Source organism: Triturus cristatus, chromosome 8, assembly GCF_964204655.1.
Source record: "Triturus cristatus chromosome 8, aTriCri1.1, whole genome shotgun sequence".
Taxonomy (NCBI): Eukaryota; Metazoa; Chordata; class Amphibia; order Caudata; family Salamandridae; genus Triturus; species Triturus cristatus.
Window position 1 is genome coordinate 1124976600 of NC_140591.1, and position 21306 is coordinate 1124997905.

The 21306-nt window shown below is 42.9% G+C and overlaps 1 protein-coding gene across 12 annotated transcripts in view; it reads right to left on the reverse strand.

The window, feature by feature from the left end:
* MAP4K4 (mitogen-activated protein kinase kinase kinase kinase 4) overlaps window positions 1-21306 on the reverse strand; it is a 528397-nt gene that overhangs the window by 156300 nt on the left and 350791 nt on the right. For all 12 annotated transcript variants that reach the window (XM_085622755.1, XM_085622753.1, XM_085622748.1 and 9 more), the window contains exons 9-11: window positions 20881-20959; window positions 13070-13245; window positions 4097-4169 (exon numbers count right to left, since the gene is read on the reverse strand). In XM_085622755.1, coding sequence (XP_085478881.1) covers window positions 4097-4169; window positions 13070-13245; window positions 20881-20959 — 328 coding nt within the window. The remainder of the gene's footprint in view (window positions 1-4096; window positions 4170-13069; window positions 13246-20880; window positions 20960-21306) is intronic.

Consider the following 21306-nt stretch of genomic DNA (forward strand, 5'->3'; position numbering starts at 1 on the left):
CAAAGATATGGAATCTGCAGCTAGATGTCTCTATCAGATCCATTATTCAACAATCTCCACCCATTTGTCAACAGAGGCCCACCCTAGGAAAGTTGAAGACCTTCTTTGTGACACTCTGTGATAACATAGCTCACTTCTTACAAAAGAAAATACAAGTCATCTACGACGAAATCGTTCTAACACCCACAGCTATCAATCTTGGGGCCAGTAATCCGGCCCCTAACTCAACCACCTCGGTGGCCCTAGAACACAATGTCCTAGAGACTGTCTGCAACCAAGCAGGCTTAGGCAACTTTCCACTGTTCTCAGTGTAGAAAGTGTAGATCCTAATTACAAGCACAAAATCAGGATCACCAACAGACCCATGTCCGCAATATATCTGGTACTTAGTACCCAACATAATGGCCACCCAGCTTACCAAGCTTCTGAACCAAGTCGAAGAGACTGGATCTTTACCTTCAGCTTGGAAGCTAGCATCGGTCCTGCCAATTCTAAAAAAAACAAAAAAACACCTCAACCCTGCTGAAACCAAGAATTATCTTCCAATCTTCCGACTGCCTTTCCCAGCAAAATTCTTGGAAAAAGCAATATATAAGGTACTAACTGGGTATCTGGAGAATAATGACATTTTAAACCAGGATCAGCACGGTTTCAGACCCCAACACTCCACTGGGTCTGCCTTAGTGGAGGCTTTGGAAGAAATCCGCAGAACGGTGGACATGAGGGGCAGAGCGGCACTTATTCTACTTGATTTCTCGGCCTCATTCGATACAGTCAACCATGAGGTACTTATCAGGTGGCTGCAGAGTATTGGAATTGATGCTGCCGCCCTAGCCCTCCTCATTTCGCTTCTAACAGGTCTCAGGGAGTTGACTGGAATGGTTTCCAGTCGAAGCAGTGTTTTCTGCCTTGTGGTTTCCCGCAGGAATCATCCTTATCCCCCATGCTGTTTAATATTTACATCCCTCTACCAGCATGATCCTATGCCGATAAAAAAAGTTGAGCTAAAGAGCTCAATATTTTTCAGACATACAATATGTGTTTCATTCTGGAATTGGCACAGTCTAGCACTGCTTTGACCTCTATCTTATTACCGTGAAATACTTCAGAGCCAGGGGAGGCATCTTGCACTTAGCGTTCATGGACCTCTCCTGTGCCTTCAATGGAAACTATTGGGGCAGAAAAGGAATTTGTTACTCTGCTAAGGAGTTTACCTTAGGACAATTACATTAAAGTTTGCTATGACCCACAGGGTGCATGCACCCCCCTTGTTAAAACGGATAGGAGTATACAACAGGGTTGCATTTTGGCCCCTTTTCTATCCCTGGTATCCATTAATTGAGTAGACCAATATCTCTTGCATATCTCTTGCCCCAGATGGGAAATCGCCAGATTCTAATCTTGCTTTATGCGGTCCCCATTGCAAGAGCAGCGAATGGGTTATAAATGCTACTAGACTTGTTCCAGACTTTCACTGAAGTTCTGGACATTAAGGTGACATTTTCAAAAACATTTATTATGAAGCGGCCCCCGTAGCACAATAAGTAAGTCTATCGCCTAGGGTACAGCTGGATACAGCCAAATCCAAAAAGTTAATAGTAAATAGAAAATTATCTTGTATTTCCACTTCAAAGGGGATTGACACTTAACTGAAATTGACAACATTAATTTTAAATATTAGCTAACTCGTTTTGCGCACTTTGTTGTTGCAGTACTGTTGTAGGAAGCTTCTGTCACGGATCTCCCCAAATGTCCATGTGACAACATCTTAAATCAATGCACTACTCACTTTCTGCCCTTTTGCACCTTATATTCTGTGCTACAGGCTGTCTTTTTGGCGCCGATTCAACACCAAGCCAATACTGGACAATCCCAGACAGGGATGGTCTTTTTGCAGCAACTTGGTTCGCTCTGCATTTGTTACACTATAATTGACTTCATAAGAAGTGCTGTTAAGATCAGGCAGCGTTATGGAGTTTCCTTATTTCATTGCTATAAGGGATGAATAGGTAGAGTTTTTTGTTAGGAGGTTCTACACCCATACGTCATAGACCTCCTATTGAGTTGCAATACCTTTGGAAATGGAGTTCAAGGGATTTTTATCAGCATATATGATGACCTCCTTATTGTGGAGCTATAACACAAGGAAGACCACTTGCACACCAAGGTTAGGTGCTAAAAAGCCGGGCTACAAATCTACCTTGAGTATGACCACTGGCCCTGAACTGCATTAGAAGTAAGTGGCCAACATGTGCACAAACTAACAATAAAAAAAGGTATGGAAAACTGTATGCAACGACTGATGGAAAAAACACTATAAAGCGGGTACAAGATAAACTTAACATGCAAAGCGCTTCCAAGTTCCAGTGAGGCATGATCTACACAATAAAAACAATGAACATATTAAAAATTAATAAACATTTGGATGATTTAAATTCGACCTCAAATTGAATGCACCTTTATACCATGGTACACACAAGTGAAAAACGTGCGAACTAGATTTAAATTTGATCATTTCAAGTCCAGAGAAGGGAATTGGCACATGCGGTTGAACATATTCTATATTAATAGGTATGCCGGTAAAGGAAAATACAAGTATCTCAGTTCTGTTGCAAATTGGATTTCATCGCAGATTCACGGTGTACAAATTCCGGCACAAGTAATCGGCAAGCTCAATGTAAATCAAACGCTAAAAAAAGGAACATTACTTCTTGTGTGCTGAATGTGTACGTATTAACCAACCCTATACTTGCGTAATTACTAAGTGACTAAACATAGCTTCCAATTCAGATTCAAGGAGCAACCAAATCCTCACTCACCAAGTTCTATTTTTAGGGCTATAATTTGAAAGTTCAGAAACAGATGTTGGGAATCTATTGTGAGGCCTGTGCTACACGCACGGTGCAATCTGTGAAGCTGGGCTAACTGAATTGTTGTGTATGATGAAAGGAAGCATGAAGAGATATTGCATCTTTGGAGTAGCAGTGCTTTAGAGGTATGCTATTTGATTCTAAATTTGATGGTTCACTCATCTAAGGTGAACTGGGCTAGCCTCTAGAGGCACTGCACTTGGCCACAGAGTGGTCTTTGTGACGGTTTTTAGGGCCACATCACTAGCTGACTGGGGAGGAACCGCCACACCGGTGGTGTCTGGATACTGTGGGCTGCAATCTCCGATTGCAGCCAGTTTCCCCACACCAAAGCCCAACAACAACAAGATTTCCAAAACAGACAATACCCATACAGAATATGAGGTCCTTTTCTGGTACTCGTAATCAAGGCCTATAGACCAAACACGCGCCTTTAATTAGAAAGGTGGTGTGGTTTAACTGACATGTATGCTAGTGCAAATGTTTCAAAGCAATGCACTCGCAGAACATTAAACAGCAACTGCAGCATGTAGCATAGCTCCACCAGTCAGAATGTTTGCGTTGGCACCAGTGACCTCTCAGCATAAGTAAAGTCTCCAGGTGCTGCAAACGTCTAAAATGTATGTGATGGCCTTGAGATGTTCTTTTACCCAGAATGTTCATATGTACACCAGGAAACCTCACTCAAGTAGCATTTCATACACTGCACTCCTCTCTTCGGGTCCACAATTACTTTTGAAAATCTCAGATTAAAGAATAAAACATCTACTGGGGCAGATTATGATTTTCAATTTCAGAGATCGTATAGTATCACATTTCTTTCACAACACAGTCAAAAAAGCGTGGGCAGAACTGCTTTTAGAACACAACTACTGGCACATATTGAATGCATCTACATTTATACATAAGCATCAATATAGGGCTTTTGCACGATTTCTCAGTTAATTCCATCTAAAGAAACCTGAAATTCACTTAATAAATAATGCAAACCAAAAGGGCATCATGAAACACTGCACAACACCATACTTCAAGCTAACAAACACAACCATTTGATTTGTGTAGATGTACGGATGAGTAGACAACACATCACATTTTATTTTTACATGCCATTCAACTGACGTTTATGTACACTTACAAAAAAAAGGCGTGTTTTTTTAGGGCAGTGAAATATAAATGTGGATAGGTAGGACATGTAGGTAGCTTTACTTGCAAGGACCAAACACTACCTTGGCTCTCCTTCTTGTTCAGGCACTTCCTCCTCCTCTTCCTCACTTCCACTGTATTCATATTCGGTTTCATCTACACAAGGAGAGAACAGTGATGAGAAAAAGACTCAACTACTGAAATTAGAGAGAATTGAAAGGAGACCATGACACTTTAGAACTTATCAAACAACTGAATGGAGAGGGAAAATATTAATTGTGAGCATTATTAAGTGCGGCACCAAGACCTGGATGTAGAGCACTCTTGCTTATGACCTCAGAATGATGTTCATCCCAACAGGATCAGGACAGATGCCTTTTGAAGATGAACACTAAACAAACATGTTCTGGCAAAAACCAGAAGATTTAAGAGAAAACCATACTTTCTATAGTCCAAGAAAAAGTTTTGGAAAGATCTCATATAAAAGATATCTGAGCGGAATTCCTGGTATTTCAATGGTCCCAGCATGTAACTTATTTGGGTGCTTTGTGCTGGTCTATTGGTTTGGTCACTACGTCATAAAATAAAAAGCAGCCTCACCTTGTTTTTAAGAACATGGTTTAATGTCAAATTGGTCCTAAGTTTTTAAAATCGAAAAATTGTTTAGTTTGAGTGTCTAAAAGAAACATGAAGAACCTATAAGACCAATTGCCAGTTACTGACAACTATTCTGTTCTACGTGGAGAGCACAAGAGACCATATTAAGCGGATGATCGATACCCAATTGTAGATTTTTCCACAGTCTGCATTTCAATGAGAGAAGAATCATCTGAAAGTATCAACATCGAATTAGATTTGATGGCACTGTCCCACTTTAAATTACATACTGTCCTGCTAGGTAGATCCTCAAAGCTCTCATTGGCAAAAGCAGTTGAAACTGCTGCTCTCCATTGAAGAATACAAGCAAGATCACAAATATAAATTATCCTTTCTCTTGGGGACTGAAAAATGCAACAACACTGAGACCACACCCATCCTACATGTTACGAATCAAGGCCAATTCAACAGACCAATTTAGGCTCTACCCTTCTGTACTCACTGGACAGTACTCAACCCGATCTGCTGCATGAGTCCTTGATCAAAACATCTCTTGCAAAAATATTGTATTTTGTACTGTTTTAGTCCTTAAGCTGTTCCTCTTCCAGAATTCTCACTGGTTCTTTTTAAGAGATGATCACTCTACTCCACAAACAGCACTGCAAGTTTTTGTTATTCACCCACATATCAATCCTATGTGGAAAGTGTTCCTTCACTACTCTGCAATACACCAAAAATGGCTACGGGTCTATTTTCACAGGCTCTAATATAAGCTGTATGTTACCTCCAACTTCATTATAAGAACGTGTTTGTGGAGGAGACTACAACTGTGCCTTGAACCTACACTTAGATAGATCACCTCCACCCCTTCCAGGTTCCCCGCCATATATGCGAGTGGCACGACTGCATGATTGGACATAACTCTGGTCCTTGACGGACGCTTGGCAGACACTCAATTCCACCTATAAAGTCTACTCCACAGGCTTCATGTATGCCTCGGTCGCATCCTACATTCAGCCTCCCTGATTCCCCTACTGCATCACTCGGACTACTTGGGTCACGCGATCTCAGCTCATGACGCACACTTCCTTGACCTTTGTCTGGTGTTTCCAAGGCCATCGGTGCCCATCTGGCAGCTCCAACGTGACCACCTGGAAGAACCAGCCTTCCGGGTGGAACAGGGCAATCGTATCCGTCATTACTTTGCTGAGAACCATGGCATCACCTCTACGAGTATGGTGGAATTAAATGCATTCAAGGTGGTGATACAGTTATTCCATGCGGCAGATAGTGGGCGAACACAGGACCCTCAATGCTGAAATTAGACGTGTAGAGGCACGCCTTGCACAGCTGAGCAAAGCAGGACCCAACAAAGACCCCGCAGCTAGCCGCTGCAAAGACTTCACTCCTGGAGCGCCTCCGCTGCTTAAATTTCACAGCACACGCATTTAAAGTCCATTAAGAGGGGGACAAATCCGGCCGGCTTTTGGTCTGGCTAGACCAACAAGATACAAGTCACGCCCAATAACTGAGCTGACCACGCCTGTGGGCGTGTCCGTTTACGTCCAAGAGGACACACTTCACCTCTTTTATACTTTTTACTCCAAGCAGTGTCAGGCCCCATCTAATCAACCTGAGAACTATGAATGTTCCTTTCTTGTGAATGTTTTCCTGCCCGCATCCCCACTGCAACTGCATTTGTGCTATTTGTCAAAATAACTGCAGAGGAAGTAACACATGCGATTGGAGGCTTAGTCCACAATAGAGTGCCAGACGGCCTGTCCCTTGAATATTACAGTACTTTCTCTTCACAACCAGCACCCAAACTGGCTGCCCTGTACGATGCAGCACAGAAAGCAGGCAAACTCCCTCAAACCCTTAGGGAATCACTCCTGGTTTCTATTCCAAAACCGGGAAGGGGCCCAACGCAATCCACATCATACCGCCCCATTGCTACTCTAAGGACCGCTTTTTAAAATACTGGGCAAACTACTGGTGGACCGCTACGCTCAAGTGCATCCCGATCTCATCCACACAGACCAAAATGGGTTCGTGCCTGGGCGCAGTACCACCGAAAACATCCACTGCCTGTTACATATACAGGACCGCATCCAGGGACGCTACCCACAAGTGGCATGCAGGGATGTGGAATTCCTACAGCCCGACGCCCAGGACATATTGTTTGGGGTCAAGGGCAACAAGTTTTAATGTGCATTTTGTCCTTGGGACAAGCAGGCCCAACCCCCTGCAGCACAAATCCTTTGGCTGCTAGTTTTGCAGTGCCCCATTAAGGATCAGGGAAGGGCACTGCCTGCAGTTAAGTTAATATTTGTGTGCATATGTTAATGCTGTTCAAACTTGTATTTATGGTTCATTAATTGAAAGCCTTTATTATTAGGGTGAGCGCTCTCAGTAAATGAAAAGTTCTGACTGCACTACTGACATTGGTTCCAGTATAAAAATGTGTACAAACGGTTTCAAAGTTTAGCAATATGAGGCTTTGTATAATGCTCCCAGAATGCTCTCTGATTAGATGCAAATATTTGCAGAAGCTTGAAAGCAAGATTAATGATTCTTTGCTTTCAATATAAAATTTTACTAAAAAATGAAAGTAGGAAACATTTGTTTTTGCTAAACTACTGTAAAATTTCAGGTACCATTTCTTTGCAGCATCATTTAGTAAAATGTGTTGATGCATGCTAGTATTTCCCCAAAATATTCATATTAGAAAATCAGTGTAACCAGTTTCAATAAGATTTTGGGAAACAAAAATAAACAAGCATTGGCAAAGCCAATAGGACTGAAATGGTGGTCAGCTTTTTAGTTTTGGCAATGCGTGACTTGTTTTGGCATGGTTTTTGTAAAACCTTATTGATGTGAGAGCTGCCGGACCCTCGCCATTATAACAAACATTGGTAAAAGCAAAAATAGTTTTTGGTCTCAAAAAAGCACACACTGCCACATTAGTTACTGGCACTGAACAAAACTAATTTGTGTGCCGATATGCTCCTTGTGAAAGAGCAGAACGCGGTCGCTCATCGTGAAGCCAGCCAAGACAGAGAGAGAGAGAGAATTTTAATAAACACAAACGGTCATGGTTAACGCCAGACCAAATTAGGGGCCCAGTTATTAAAGAAAGTCTCAAAAGTGCACCCTTGGTATATGTCCTTGCATTAAGGGCAGCAATATGGCTTTCGTGAATTCACAAGAATTTACAGCAGTAGGGCAAGAGTCGGTACTCCTAGAAAATATTTGTGAACTGCATTTTAGCCTGAGCAAATATGCATGTGTAGATTTGCTCATGAGAAAACCTGAGTGTTTGCAAGTTTATTTTCCCTCCAACCACTTTTTTCCCCATTTCTGGAAGGTTTACTTCTGCCATTGTCAGGAGTAAATTTCCAACATTTCTCAGTATTGGAAAAGATTAGAGAAGAGTTGTTGAAAACCCTTAAAACATGCAAGTTAGTAGGTTAGCACAGACTCAAAAGGACATTCAAACCTTGGAACTATTGTTTACCACTACCTTCAGTCCCAGTATGTAGATATGCGGAAACGTAGCAACATAAAGGGATTGCTAGTATTCAAACACTACTATGGTATGAGCCCTGGCATAATCAGAGAGGCTATATAAGAGCTCTTATACAATGAGATTGCTGCCATAATTTGTCGCCTCACAACATGGCACCAAAGGGACAAGTGGATTTTGTTACAGGACAAGTAGATTTATGAAGCAACCTGCCCCATGGACAAGTAGATATTTTAATAAATTCCACACCCCTGGGCATGCCTAATATTAAACCTGGAGAAGGCTTTTGATTCTCTGGTAAAGCCCCATCTTTTCCAGGTCTGTACTCCGCTTCAAGTCAGACCACGTCTCCTTAAGTACACAAGGCTTCTTTACACCAACCAAACCTCCTGAGTACATTTAGGGCGCTTTATTTCCACCCCCTTCCAGGTGAACAGATGCACGTGGCAGGGGTGCCCCCTCTCGCCCCTGCTCTTTTCCTTAGCAATGGAGCCTCTTGCCATACGCTTGCAACACGAAGGTGATCACTGGGGCATACCCTTAGAGGACAGGTCCCACGCGGTGTCCCTGTATGCCAACGACCTCCTCATTTACTTGAAAGATGTCACCTCAGATCTTTCCCCACTCCAACTCACACTAGACGAGTATGCCTTAGCTGCTGGTTTGCAAGTGAACTGGGACAAATCGGCCATTCACCCGCTGCACCCCAACCAACCGCCCAGCCCATATGTTTAGGCACAACCTCTTTTCCTTGGCGAGCAAACACTACCCGTTACCCTAGGCATTCGCCTCTACCACTCTCCAGCGGATATATTGGGGGGGGACCTCCGGGTGGCACTGTCAAGCGTTAAGGCACAAATGCTATTTTGGTGATCGCTGGCGCCTATAGCTAAAATAGCCCTAGCAAAAATGATCATCCTATCCCGCTTAGTTTATTACTTTTTTAATATCCTATTAATTCCACCTCGCTCATTCTTTAGCGTGCTCGACTCACTGCTGGCCGATTCTGTCTGGGGCACAGGTCAATGCCAAGTAGTGCTTAAACTGCAGCTCCTGATGGACCGGGGTGGGATGAGCGTCCTAACATTCAAAGCGTATTATCTGAGTGCACAACTCCAATGGTTGTCGCGCTAGGCAGCCGGGAGACACGTCGCGGAGACTTGTGTGATTCGCAGCCTCCTTTTTCAACAATAAGCGCCCCCACCCTCACTATCCCTACAGGTGATAGTGACTGAATCAACCACACCAGACTTTTTGTTCTGTGGTATTGTTGATACTTGTGTACTTTAAAGCTTGTTTTATGCAAAGATGCTCTTTCATTAAATGAAGAAAAAAATGTCTACACATTTTCAATCTTGTGGGATTGAACGAACGGAATCCTCATTGTTTCAGATTTTAAAATGTTCTCTTGCTTTAGAAAGCAGGACTAGAATACATGGTATGTGCCAGATGGCCCCGGTATACGCTCCTGCACTCCTACTAGTTGGACTCCCAAAATTTTCAGGGACTTGACTTAGCCCCCTGGACTGAACGCTCAATCCTCGCATCTGGGGATCTGTGTCTTGATGGTCGGCTCCTCACATTCGACCTGTTAGTAGCAGACTATGGTGTGCCCCCAGGGCAAATCCTCATCCACTGGCAACTCATGCCGTCCCCCATGGAAAACAACTGAATCAGAACCCTTGAAACACCCTGTGCTGCAAGCAATCCTCGTGATGGGTCCTGGCTGTCGCTTTATCACTTGGCCGTATAAAGCTATCTGTGAACTGAAGATACACCCCCTAGATACCCTACGGCACAAATGGGGGGGGGGCAGTTTGGGCAAGCACTGCACGATAAGGAGTGGGAGACTGTCCTGCATTCCCACAAAAAAGTATCCCGTAATTTGAGATTTAAAAACCTGCAATTCTTCATGCTACACCACGCCTACTTCACCCCAGTCCAAATTAATTGCTTCTTCCCCAAACGAACTGCCCGCGCGGTCAGGCTCTAGGCCTTGACCTAGAGCACATGTTACGGTCCTGCCCAGCTCTAAACTACTTCTAGAAAAAAGTCCATGACACATTGCGACTAGTCACGGAGCTCACTGATATCCACACATGGGAGGCGTGTTCACTAATCAGCTTCAGGCGGCACAAGTACCATAAGCTGCGCACTAGCGCACTAGCTTCACCACCCTGTTGCTTCTCCTCGCCAAGCGTACTCGGACCCTGCACTGGCGCTAATCAGCGACCCCCTCTTCAAACACCTGGCATGGCGCAGTCTCCAAGTCGGGTGCAGCGGAGGAAAATGCCCTTCACTAGGAAGAGGTCCGGGGTCCCCACAAACAACCCATTTCCACTCACTGGGCCACCCTTCTCTGAGTTTTTGCTTTGCACTAGAAACGATAACCTTCCCCCCTCCCCTCCCCTCATAGTGGCTGCTACGCATCCAGCATGTCAGGTAGCACCTGTTGTTCCCTCACCCCTCTTCGCTCATCTGCAACATGTTATACTACCCCATTTATACTGTCTCTGCCGACTCTTATACCCAATGCATTAACTTTCCATGAAGTTTCTTCGCAAAACACCGCCACACCCCTACCCCTTTCCCTTCCCCCCCCCACTTCCAGAGATTATATATCCTCCGTGAACTTTTCTATGCCTGTTCCAACCAATATTTTTGATTATTTCTGTAACTGATCTGACCGGACTAACCTCAATCAAAGAAACAAAAATATAGACTTATAGTTTAATGAGAAAATACATTTCTAAAACTTCACCAACCTCTCTTTATTGGCTGAAGATAAAATGCAAAAGATGTTGTGAAAAATGCTCCTTTCTAACATGGTGGCAATGGTTCGTCAACTAAGGAAGGCGCTGAACTTCCAGGGTTGTTAAGTGAGTTTGAAGTGACAGTTACAGAACTTTTTATAAAATGTCGGCGCTGGCTCTAGTGCCGGCTGGAAGGTCGCTTCAATGCCATCTACCAGCATAAGTTCTTACTCAGTCATAAGCTGATGCAGAGTTAGTTATTCTTTTCGCAAAACAAGTTTATTCAAGTGCACTTTCTATGGTCCACATTCATCCATGCAGGCAGATACCTTTTAAATGTTCCGCCACATCATTTATGTGTGCTTTATCCTGCAGAAAACTCACTAATACACACTCAAAGATCATTAACTGACTAACCTTCTTGGTCCTGAGTTTTCACAAATTACTTTGGTACACAATCCATATATAAGCTACAGAAAATCGCCTGACATTCCATCAGCAAACAACCACCTGGCTCGCCTTGAAACTGTTAATGCAAATTTGTTCCTATAAAGCACCATGAAGACCACTGAAATATAAGCAACTTTACAAAACCAAAACATTCCACTGTATCTCAACCTTGTCATTCAAGTAGTTTTGCTGCATTACGCATCTTAAAATATTACAAGTTTAATGCGCATTGAACGATTTCTTCTTTGGAAAATCGAGTGGAGATTATCCAGTCCTTATCCATGTAGCAGACCTCCCACAATGTGATCTGTACACCCACATTCAGCTCCTGGGAACGGAGGGTACAAAAGCTCCCCATCAACATGCCAACTGCCTCTTATTCAATCTGTGATGGACAAACCAAAACTGCTTCAAGTGAAACTACTACAAGGCTAAACTAACCTTTTCGTAGACTGTGCCAATCTCAGACACGTCTCCATCATTGGCACTTGTTAATTTACCTATAATGTCAAAAACAAGGACCCCCCCCCCCCGCTACTAATGAAGGCTCATAGGGCAGGGAAAATACAATTATTGAGGAAAAACCCAAGGCAACTATCGTTCTATACAATATATATGACCTAGTTAAACACAGGCATGGTATTTATAAAATCAGTGTACAATCCAAATCGATAAAAATTCATTCTATTAATACAGATACTTTTAAAATTACGATTGTAGTTTTTTCAATAATTCCATGGGACACTTGTATAGAACAGTAACATCACAATATAACCAACAAAATAAACAAAAATGAACACAAACGTGCATATCTCCTATCCAAAATATTCTGTAAGATAATCGATCTTCAAATAAGTTATTTATAACTGTACAAAAATTGCAGATGACAAAGGAGAATCAAAAGACAATAAATAAATAAAAATATTATATAATGAAGTGGCTAAATATTTAATGATGAATATTCTTAATGTCAGACATTATTGATTTGGATTGTACACGGAGTCTATAAATACCATGTGTGTGTTTAACTAGGTCTTGTATATTGTACAGACCGATAGTTGCCATGGGGTTTTTTTTAGGTCTCGCTGAGTCAGCGCACATGCGCTGCTCCGAAAGACTTTAGTAAGGGCTTTAAAAAAATGCTACCGCTGGCTACAGCTTGCAGTGCATGTGCGTGGGCGCGCGCTTCAGCAGAAGCGCCATATGGCGTGATTACTGCTGCGCGCGCACCACTCGCGCACATGCACTGCAAGCTGTGGCCGACGGTAGCATTTTTAGCTTGCTAATCGCGGCACCGGTGCTTTACTTTTAACATTAAAAGTAAAGCGCCGGTGCCGCGATTATAGCAAAAGTAAAGAAATAGAAACACATTTTCAATCTTGTGGGATTGAAGGAATAGTATCCTCATGATGTTTCAAGATTCTGATTTTTAAATGCTCTCTTGCTTTAGAACGCATCTAAATGTAAAACTTCTCAAAATCCCTAGTATAGTGGTACAAGGCCCATGAGATCTGGTCCGTATAAGAACTATGTAAATGTATAAATAAAATAACTATAAACTTTGAAGAAAATAAAACATTTATAGCAAACAAAGGAATATCATTAGATCACACATTCAAAGAACTGCAATTAGTAAAAGTCAAACTGATAATTCAGAAATTATTAAAACATATGTAATTTAAAAAAACTGAGCATTAGTACTTGCTGGGTTTTAAATGTCACCACCATACCTTTTTCACCCCTCTTCTTCCTGGTTCTATCAATATGGTCCTTGAGTTGAATTCGAACCTGCCTTTCGTTTGGCTGATCTCGAATAAAAGGATGCTTCAAAAGCTGCTCTGTGGGCGGACGCTGCGTGTAGTTTTTCACTAAACAGCCCTCAATGAAACTAAAAAACTTCTTTGACCTGAAAAAAAGATTATTAAAATATATTACAATTCAGAAATCAATGTGAAAACTGGTATTCACATCTGTGGCTATGCAAATGGGCGGGGCAATAATGGCTGTCCACAAATTTGTGCACACAAAAGAGACCATCTGACATCTATACCAGTTGAACATGTGAGACCTTTAAAAACAGAAGGTGTACACTGCCTTTCTGCCTATAAAATTCCAATACTCTGCCATAGACAATTAATGAATCTGGTACTACTGCAACTACGACAAATGTGCTACCCCATCAAAATAAATAAAATAGAGCATGAATAGAAGTGAGAGCTGCAAGAGGTGCCCCATCCACTGAGCATTTTATATTAAGACATACTCAAATGTTGAGAACTCAAAGAGAAACTTTCTCCCCTAGAAATCCTCGCAATTCACACCTTAGTAACTAGTACCAACTCTGCCAGTACATCGGAGGGACATTCTTATTGGTAAAACAAGCAATCAAAATAACACATCCAATGTCAGCCTCAACTCTGAACAGTCCATTGAGGCGTCAAGCGGTTCTATGCAGACATCTTAATGTTACTTTTTTTTTTTAAAGGCCATTTAGCGAGAAATCCTAAATTAGTCTCAATGCTCTTGAAAGAATGGAATAGGACCTTTTCAAGACAGATTTGTCTGCCAACACAATGGTGATAATCCAGGTCTCGGGTAGTATCCAGTGACTGCCCGGATTCTGAAACAGTTTCAACATTTCAGGTCCTTGCCATTCAGAAGTTGTGCACGTTTAATCCTCAACTGCCCACTGGCCTTAAATAACTGCCCGGACCGGCAGAATTCTCTGGGTGCGCCCTCACACTGATAATCTTGACTGCAATCTGCTATTTTTAAGGTATAAGACCCTAAATGTTGGTACTCTGAGCAAACTTTCTTTTCACTGCTCTATATTTAGTACAGCCCCTTGGAGGACGTCTGAAGGCAGATTCATTGAAGTTTCTACCACAGAATATAAAAACTAGCCAAAGGGACACAGTTCTAAAATCAAATTTTGCATGGAAAACCTGTACAACTGTTTGGGGTGACAGTGTAGCCCAAAAAGGTGCTACGACATTCTAATATTTTGTGCAAACCATTTTGAACCTCTTCTATGGCTGCACGTGTACAGCAAAAAACGCTACAATATGCATGCACAGCCCCGCCAACCCAAGCGCAGCCTTCAGTCCACTGTGCGATAATGACAGTCATGCGCCAGCATAAAAGATAGAAAGGCCCTTTGAGAGTCCAATTTATAGAGATTGAGGACTGTCTCTAACATCAAAACACAGCAAAAAGTGGCCATCTGTCCCCCATCTCTGACTGGACATGAGCCTGGTGAGCGTACGCTACTGGGTCTTGCTGTATCTGTGTTTCTAATCAACTTCAATCTCCAAAGAAAAGCAATAAATCTGCTACTTTGGTAATCCTGGCGATACACGTAGAGAGGGTAAAGCTGTACGTTGAATGCAGCCGTATTCATGGCCCTGGGGCATTAGTATTAAGCGACAGTGGCCACCATCACACTGAGTCCCCTAAGAACCACCCCCCCCCCCTCCCCATCTCGGTTATATGCTATCTGTCTAGGACAGCTGGAGGTCTAGGATGTTAATCCCCCAAGACTGGAAATACAAACGTTTCATATTAAGCAGGTATCTAGAAAGTATTTCTAACAGCACCTATCTGAGACAGCCTTGCCTCCGAGCTACGCATAGTGCATTAATTTGACTTTACATAAAAACTCTCATTCGCTGGTGACAAATTCCATGTATTACTATCTACTTTGATTGACTTCATACTTTTCTCTCTCATTCCCTCCCTGGTCTCTCTTCCCCTAGCAATCCTCCAACAATGGTTTATTTGCAAGTATCTGCGTGCCCCCCTTATTTCTGACTCCAGTTAATGCCTCTGCAACGTTTAGTGCTTCAACGAAATGCATTTATAAATAAAGTGCACAGAATAAAAAGAGTTTGATCCAGTCTGAAAGCAGAATTAGAACACAAGCCCCTAGTTGCACAAGTCAGCAACTTAGCTCAAAGGTCGCAAACGTCCTGAATTCCTCAACCATCAGATATCCCAGTGTGGCGCACATCTGTTCCCACTGGCATTTTGTTTACTGTTTCTATGCATCTCCTCATCACATTCAGAAAAATGTACAACTATCTACGTATTCTTGTGAGCACGGTGGGTAGTCATCGGATACTGTGGGATACGTTTTTTTTACCTATGGGTTTACTATTCCAATAACACGCGCAATGTCAATATTTCAATTTTATTTGTTTATATCTGTCCTATAGTTCGCACTTATCTGTATTTTAATCTGCTTTGCAATGTATGCCGCGCTCTCCAAGTCAATATCTTCCCTAAGGGAGTCAATATAACTTACCACTGCAAACCGATAAACTGGTTCACAACAGGGCGACTTTATAACGCCGCCAACATCGTTGGATACATTGTTAGTTTTAATGAAAGGGCATAGAGTGCTCTCCGTGTCGCATTTTGTGACACTGCAGTGGAATCTGTACAAAATGAGTCAATTTACCATATTATCTGGATGATGGTTCTAGTAAATTTTTTCTCCATTCAATTCTAGACGTTTCCAGACTCGCTATTTCTCCTGAGGCGGAAGCCGGGAGTTGCACATGTTTACTTGTCATCACGATTGTTGCAAATAAAATCGGCGCTTAGCAGTATTTTTAAATTGAACTTTTGTAATTTGTGTTATGGTTTAATTTGGCTTTGTGGCTTTTTAAACTACCTGACCTCTCCCCCAAGCGAGACACTGCCGATCTAGGGCTCAGTCCGGCCTCGATCTAGGAGGCGAGGGGAAGGAACGCGGCGGCCATCTTAGGGAGGGATCTCCCAGGCTGGGTGCAGTTCTAGTTGTCAGGCACTGCAAGGCACTCGGGGTTCCATTGATATTGTCTGAGCCCTCCAATACAACAAGGAGGTCCATACGGGTCTGGTCCAAACTCTCTACCGAGAGGTGGAGGAAGGAACTGAGTGACTCATTACCTGCGCTCTCCCAGGACCCTTTGACAGCCGATACACAATTTAACCAATGGCTAACGTCCTCTTTGGATGTCATCCTCCCCAAAAGTGAACTGTCCCATAGGAAGGGCAACAATAAAAAACCCTGGTATACATTGGAACTTAAAGCTTTAAAGCGCCATTGTAAGCAACAGGAGAGACACTGGCGCAAAAACTACTCAGAAGAGAGCAAGGACATCTATAAATCGGCCCTGAAGAAATATAAACTGGGAATCAAAACTGCCCAATCAAATTACTATCAGGAAAAAATTGATTCGGCATCCAATGCCCCCAGGGAAATTTTCAAAATTTTCAAATCCTTGGTCACTGTTAACGACCCTGAACTGGCAAGCTCCCGCTGTAATGAATTGGCGCATTATTTCTCCGATAAGGTGGATAATATTTTCTCCTCGTTTAAGCCACTGCCCGAGGAAGAGATCTTGCCCCCCTCAATGGACACCGGTAATACCGGTTTGTGTCATTTTTCTCAATTAGATTATCCTACTGCATGGTCCCTCTTGAATAATCTTAAATCAGGCTCTCCAGCGGACCCCGCCCAGCCTACCGTCCTAAAGTTGGTGTCAGATGTTGTAACTCCAGCTATTCAAGAGGTGATTAATGCCTCACTTACATCAGGCACAGTTCCTTTTTCCTGGAAACAGGCAAAAGTGAAAGCTTTATTGAAGAAGCCAAACCTTAACCCAGAAGACTGGGCTAATTATCGCCCTATCTCCTTACTGCCAACCATTAGTAAGCTGGCGGAGAAGCATGTGAACGCAGTGTTGGGATCCTATCTTGAGAGCAGCAATTCCCTCCATATCACCCAAACAGGATTTAGAGCTAAGCAGGGCACCGAAACAGCCCTAATCACTGTTGTAGAGGAGGCTAGGAAGATTGTGGACAATGGAGATAGGGCAGCCATTGTGTTATTAGATCTTAGTGCCGCCTTCGACACCGTGAATCATTCCATCCTGATTCATAGATTGATGGAAGTAGGTGTTGGAGGAGGCGCACTAAAGTGGCTGCACTCTTTTCTGTCCGATAGGACTTTTGCGGTCTTTGAGGATGATGCCTGTTCCCCCCAAATGCGTCTGCAATGCGGTGTCCCCCAGGGTTCTTCCCTCAGCCCTACCCTATTTAACATTTACATGAGGCCATTGGCTGAGGTGGTGTTGCCCTGGGGAGTACAGCTGGTAACGTATGCAGATGACACGCAGCTTATCATCTCCCTGGCTTCTCAGGGTGCCCCATTTGAGAACCTCTCCCTGTGCCTTAATAAAGTCAAGGAATGGATGGACCGATCCTTCTTAAAGTTGAATGGATCAAAAACGGAGGTGATGCTGCTAGGTCATAAACCAGCCAATACGGTAGAGAACTGGTGGCCGTCTAATCTGGGCCCTCCACCGCTACCGAAAGAACAAATTAAGAGCCTGGGGGTCTGGCTTGATCCTGCCCTGAACTTAGGCGTTCAGGCTCGCAAGGTGGCAGGAACCTGCTATGCCTTGATCAGACTACTTCGGAAGATAATCAAACTCCTTCCGTTTGAGGCCAGGAGAATATTAGTGCAGGCGCGGATTCTCTCACGCTTGGACTATTCGAATGCGCTGTATTTAGGCACCTCACAAGCTACCATAAAAACCCTGCAGACAGTACAGAACTGCGCAGCTCGAATGCTGCTGGATATCCCTCGTCAGACTTCTGCTAAGCCAGCACTGCGTCAACTACATTGGCTGCCTGTCCAGCAAAGAGTACAGTTTAAAGCGCTGACTACAGTCCATAAAGCTATTAATAAAATAGGACCCTCCCTGATTCAATCTATGTTTCATTTATTTCTACCAGGACGAGTCCTAAGGTCTGAAAATAAAAAGCTTATTGCGATTCCTAGAACCAGGAGAGTGCGAATGGGAGGCAGGCGCTTCTCCCTCCAAGCCGCCACCCTTTGGAATAAACTTCCTGACTCCATCAGAATGGAAGCTAACCATCTCAGGTTCAGGAAGAGTTTAAAAACCTTCCTGTTTGCCTGATTTCCTCAAGATCTAGTGAGTTAAGCGCTGGGATGCCTTCGGGTAGCTATGCGCTATATAAGACTGTAATCATTCATTCATTCATTCATTCCTCTATTAACTTCAACAGATCTTTAGCACAATAAAGCAGGGGTACCGTGCACAACGATGTCAGTAAAACGATGGGGTGGGAAAAACTGCCAAAAATGGCCAGACATTTTGCTGTATTTTTAGTGGCTTTTATCCACAACGGCATAGCCCCAGTACAAAAATAACTCAAGATGGAGCCTGGAGACTAGTCCAAGCAGACAAATGTGTTGTGGTCGCAAAACACACAATTCTCACAAGACATTTTTTGCTTGAATGACTCTCCAGCAACCAAATCTTATGTGAAAGAGTGAAACCACTTTGGGGGGAAAATACATTAAGTACAGAATGTGTACCATGGGAGATATGAAAGAGTACACTGGTGTAAATTAAAATTTCACCTGGCCTCAATATCAACCTCCTGGGTGCAAGAACATGACCAACCAATGGATCGTCCACTCAAGGCCAACTTAGTCAACATCATGAATCCTCCAAAGTCCATTAGCTAGAGGCTTCTGAATACTTTCTTAGTTTACCAGAATCTACCAGAGACAAGGATAGGTCCCTTGAGTAAAGTTTCAAAACAGTCCTTTTTGGGGTGAACTGAAGCACGAAGGTAACCTCAAATGTCATAATAAATCCTACTGCATAAAGGAAAGTGCACGGCCAAAAACAAAATTTGCAGGAGAAATACATATATTTTTAAACCGCGCACTTGGTCTGCGGAAAACTGGCAGAGGATAGCTTAATTATTCCACAATTATTATTGAACATCTTGAAGAAATAACTGATTTGGGAAAATAAATTCTCATTAAATGCTGCCTTTATAGCACAACAACCTTTTGAAGTTTTCAAGCCAAAGATAAAATATTGTCGCTTTGCGGTAGAGATGTGAAATAACCACAGTTTCGTTTCTGAGTTGATATAGGACTGGTTAGATAAGAGATTGGAGGGTAGTGGGCTATCCCTCTGGAATCCAACCTGGCGGCCGACAGAGGCGTGGCAATGTCCCGTGCCATCCAATAAAGTTAAGAATCTGGGGGTCATTTTTGATGACCAGCTTAATTTTGCAGCCCAGGTAAATAGCGCAACTTCGTCTTGCTTCTTTATAATGAAGCTTCTTAGGAAGATTTTCCTTTCATCCCACAAGAGTTGAGGGAGTCAGTGGTAGTGGCCCTCATCCTCTCGGGGTTAGACTACTGCAATGCGCTTTATATAGGCATTAATATAGCGCAGAGGATATAACTGCAGTCAATACAAAATGCTGCTGCCCGGCTATTACTAGACATTCCTTGGGGTCACCCCACTTCCGCTGCCATCAGATCGTTACATTGGCCACCGATTCAGCAAAGGACGGAATTTAAAGCCTTATGCTTGGTCCATAAGACACTATATGGCGGAGGGGCAGCAGATTTACGGAAACTCTTTTCCTGGTACATCCCCACCAAAAACCTCAGACCCACTGACGAAGGTCTCATCTGTATCTCCAAAATTCGCAAAGCCAGATGGGGAAGAAGGAGCCTATCTTATTGTCTAGCAAAACTGTGGAACCAGCTGCCCATCTCTGAGATTGTTGTCGAATAGGCTTCTCTTTAGGAAGACGCTAAAAACATGGTTGTTTCCAGTACTCTAAGTTCAGGCGTAGCTGTTGCAATCTCTCAATCTCACCTTTTAGTACAAAGACGCTTCGGCAATCGAGCGCTCTATAAAATTATATCCTATCCTATGTAGATGATCGTGATGGAGTGTTCTCTACAGTGGATAAAAAAACTTGCACATAAAACATTTTTCTACAAAGGTTTCACAATATGTTGGATTCCAGTGGAAAGAATGCTGACTGATCAAAAATCTGTAATTATTTGACCTACACCGAGAGCAATAAAGACTGATGCCTATAAAAATCCTGCAAAACTACTTTCTACCAGGGAAGCTCTTCTAGGAAAAACGTGTTCATTGGGAAAACATTCAATTTCGCTTTTTATTTCTTTCTTTTTGCAGAAACAATCTCCCGCCAGTGAAATTGTGAAAAATACATTCACAAACTTTGTAACTTCATAAAGCTCTGAATTTCGCACAATTCTGTGACAAACATTACACCCACAGAAAACACTAATCTTCATATATTTCAATTGCCCTGAACTAAAAGGGATATGTGAGGGGGTCTGCGGCTGTTTTTAACTTCACTGTGGTGCTGAAGAGGTTTGATGACGTTCCACAGTGCTGAAGCAGAAGTCAGGGTCAGAAATTGATTCCAAAATGGAGGTCACCCCCACCCCCTTTTTGAGTCATTTTACAGGATTTCCGAAAAAACAGGGCACAGAGGAAACAAAATCAATAACTTTCTCTTGCTATCGATGGCTGAAAGAAAATAAGTGGAAAATGCTTGAAATCCATTTTGCGATGGAGCAATATTACAGCAATCCAAAAGAAATACAAAACATGGGACTTCACCAAAATCATGTGTGTGTGGTAAGTTGACACCACAGACCATGATTTGACCCTACCATTTCTTGGACTTCAGTCGCGGCGGAGGGTTCCTTGGGATAAGGAAAAGGGCTCGCATTGGATGCATGTCGCAGAGAGCTGAAAAAGAAAAATTGAATTGCTTTAAATATTTTTTGATGGCTACCAACATTTTCAAAACATATGCAAGCTGTGGCGTCCTAAATTAGTACAAGCATACATAACACCTCCCTACTTGTAACCACATTGATAACTTTAAGAAGCTCATCATTGTTCACACACGTTTAATAGCGACAGCTCAGCACGGAGGTGTTTCCCAGTACGGTGTCTGACTTCCCAACCCTCAGGACAAATAGAACAGCAAATTAACAGTAACAACTCAGTAAACACCACAGCGGATCAGCACATTTGCAACAAGCGTATACAGTGCGTTGCTTCAAACAGACCAATTATATGAGTGGGCCGTG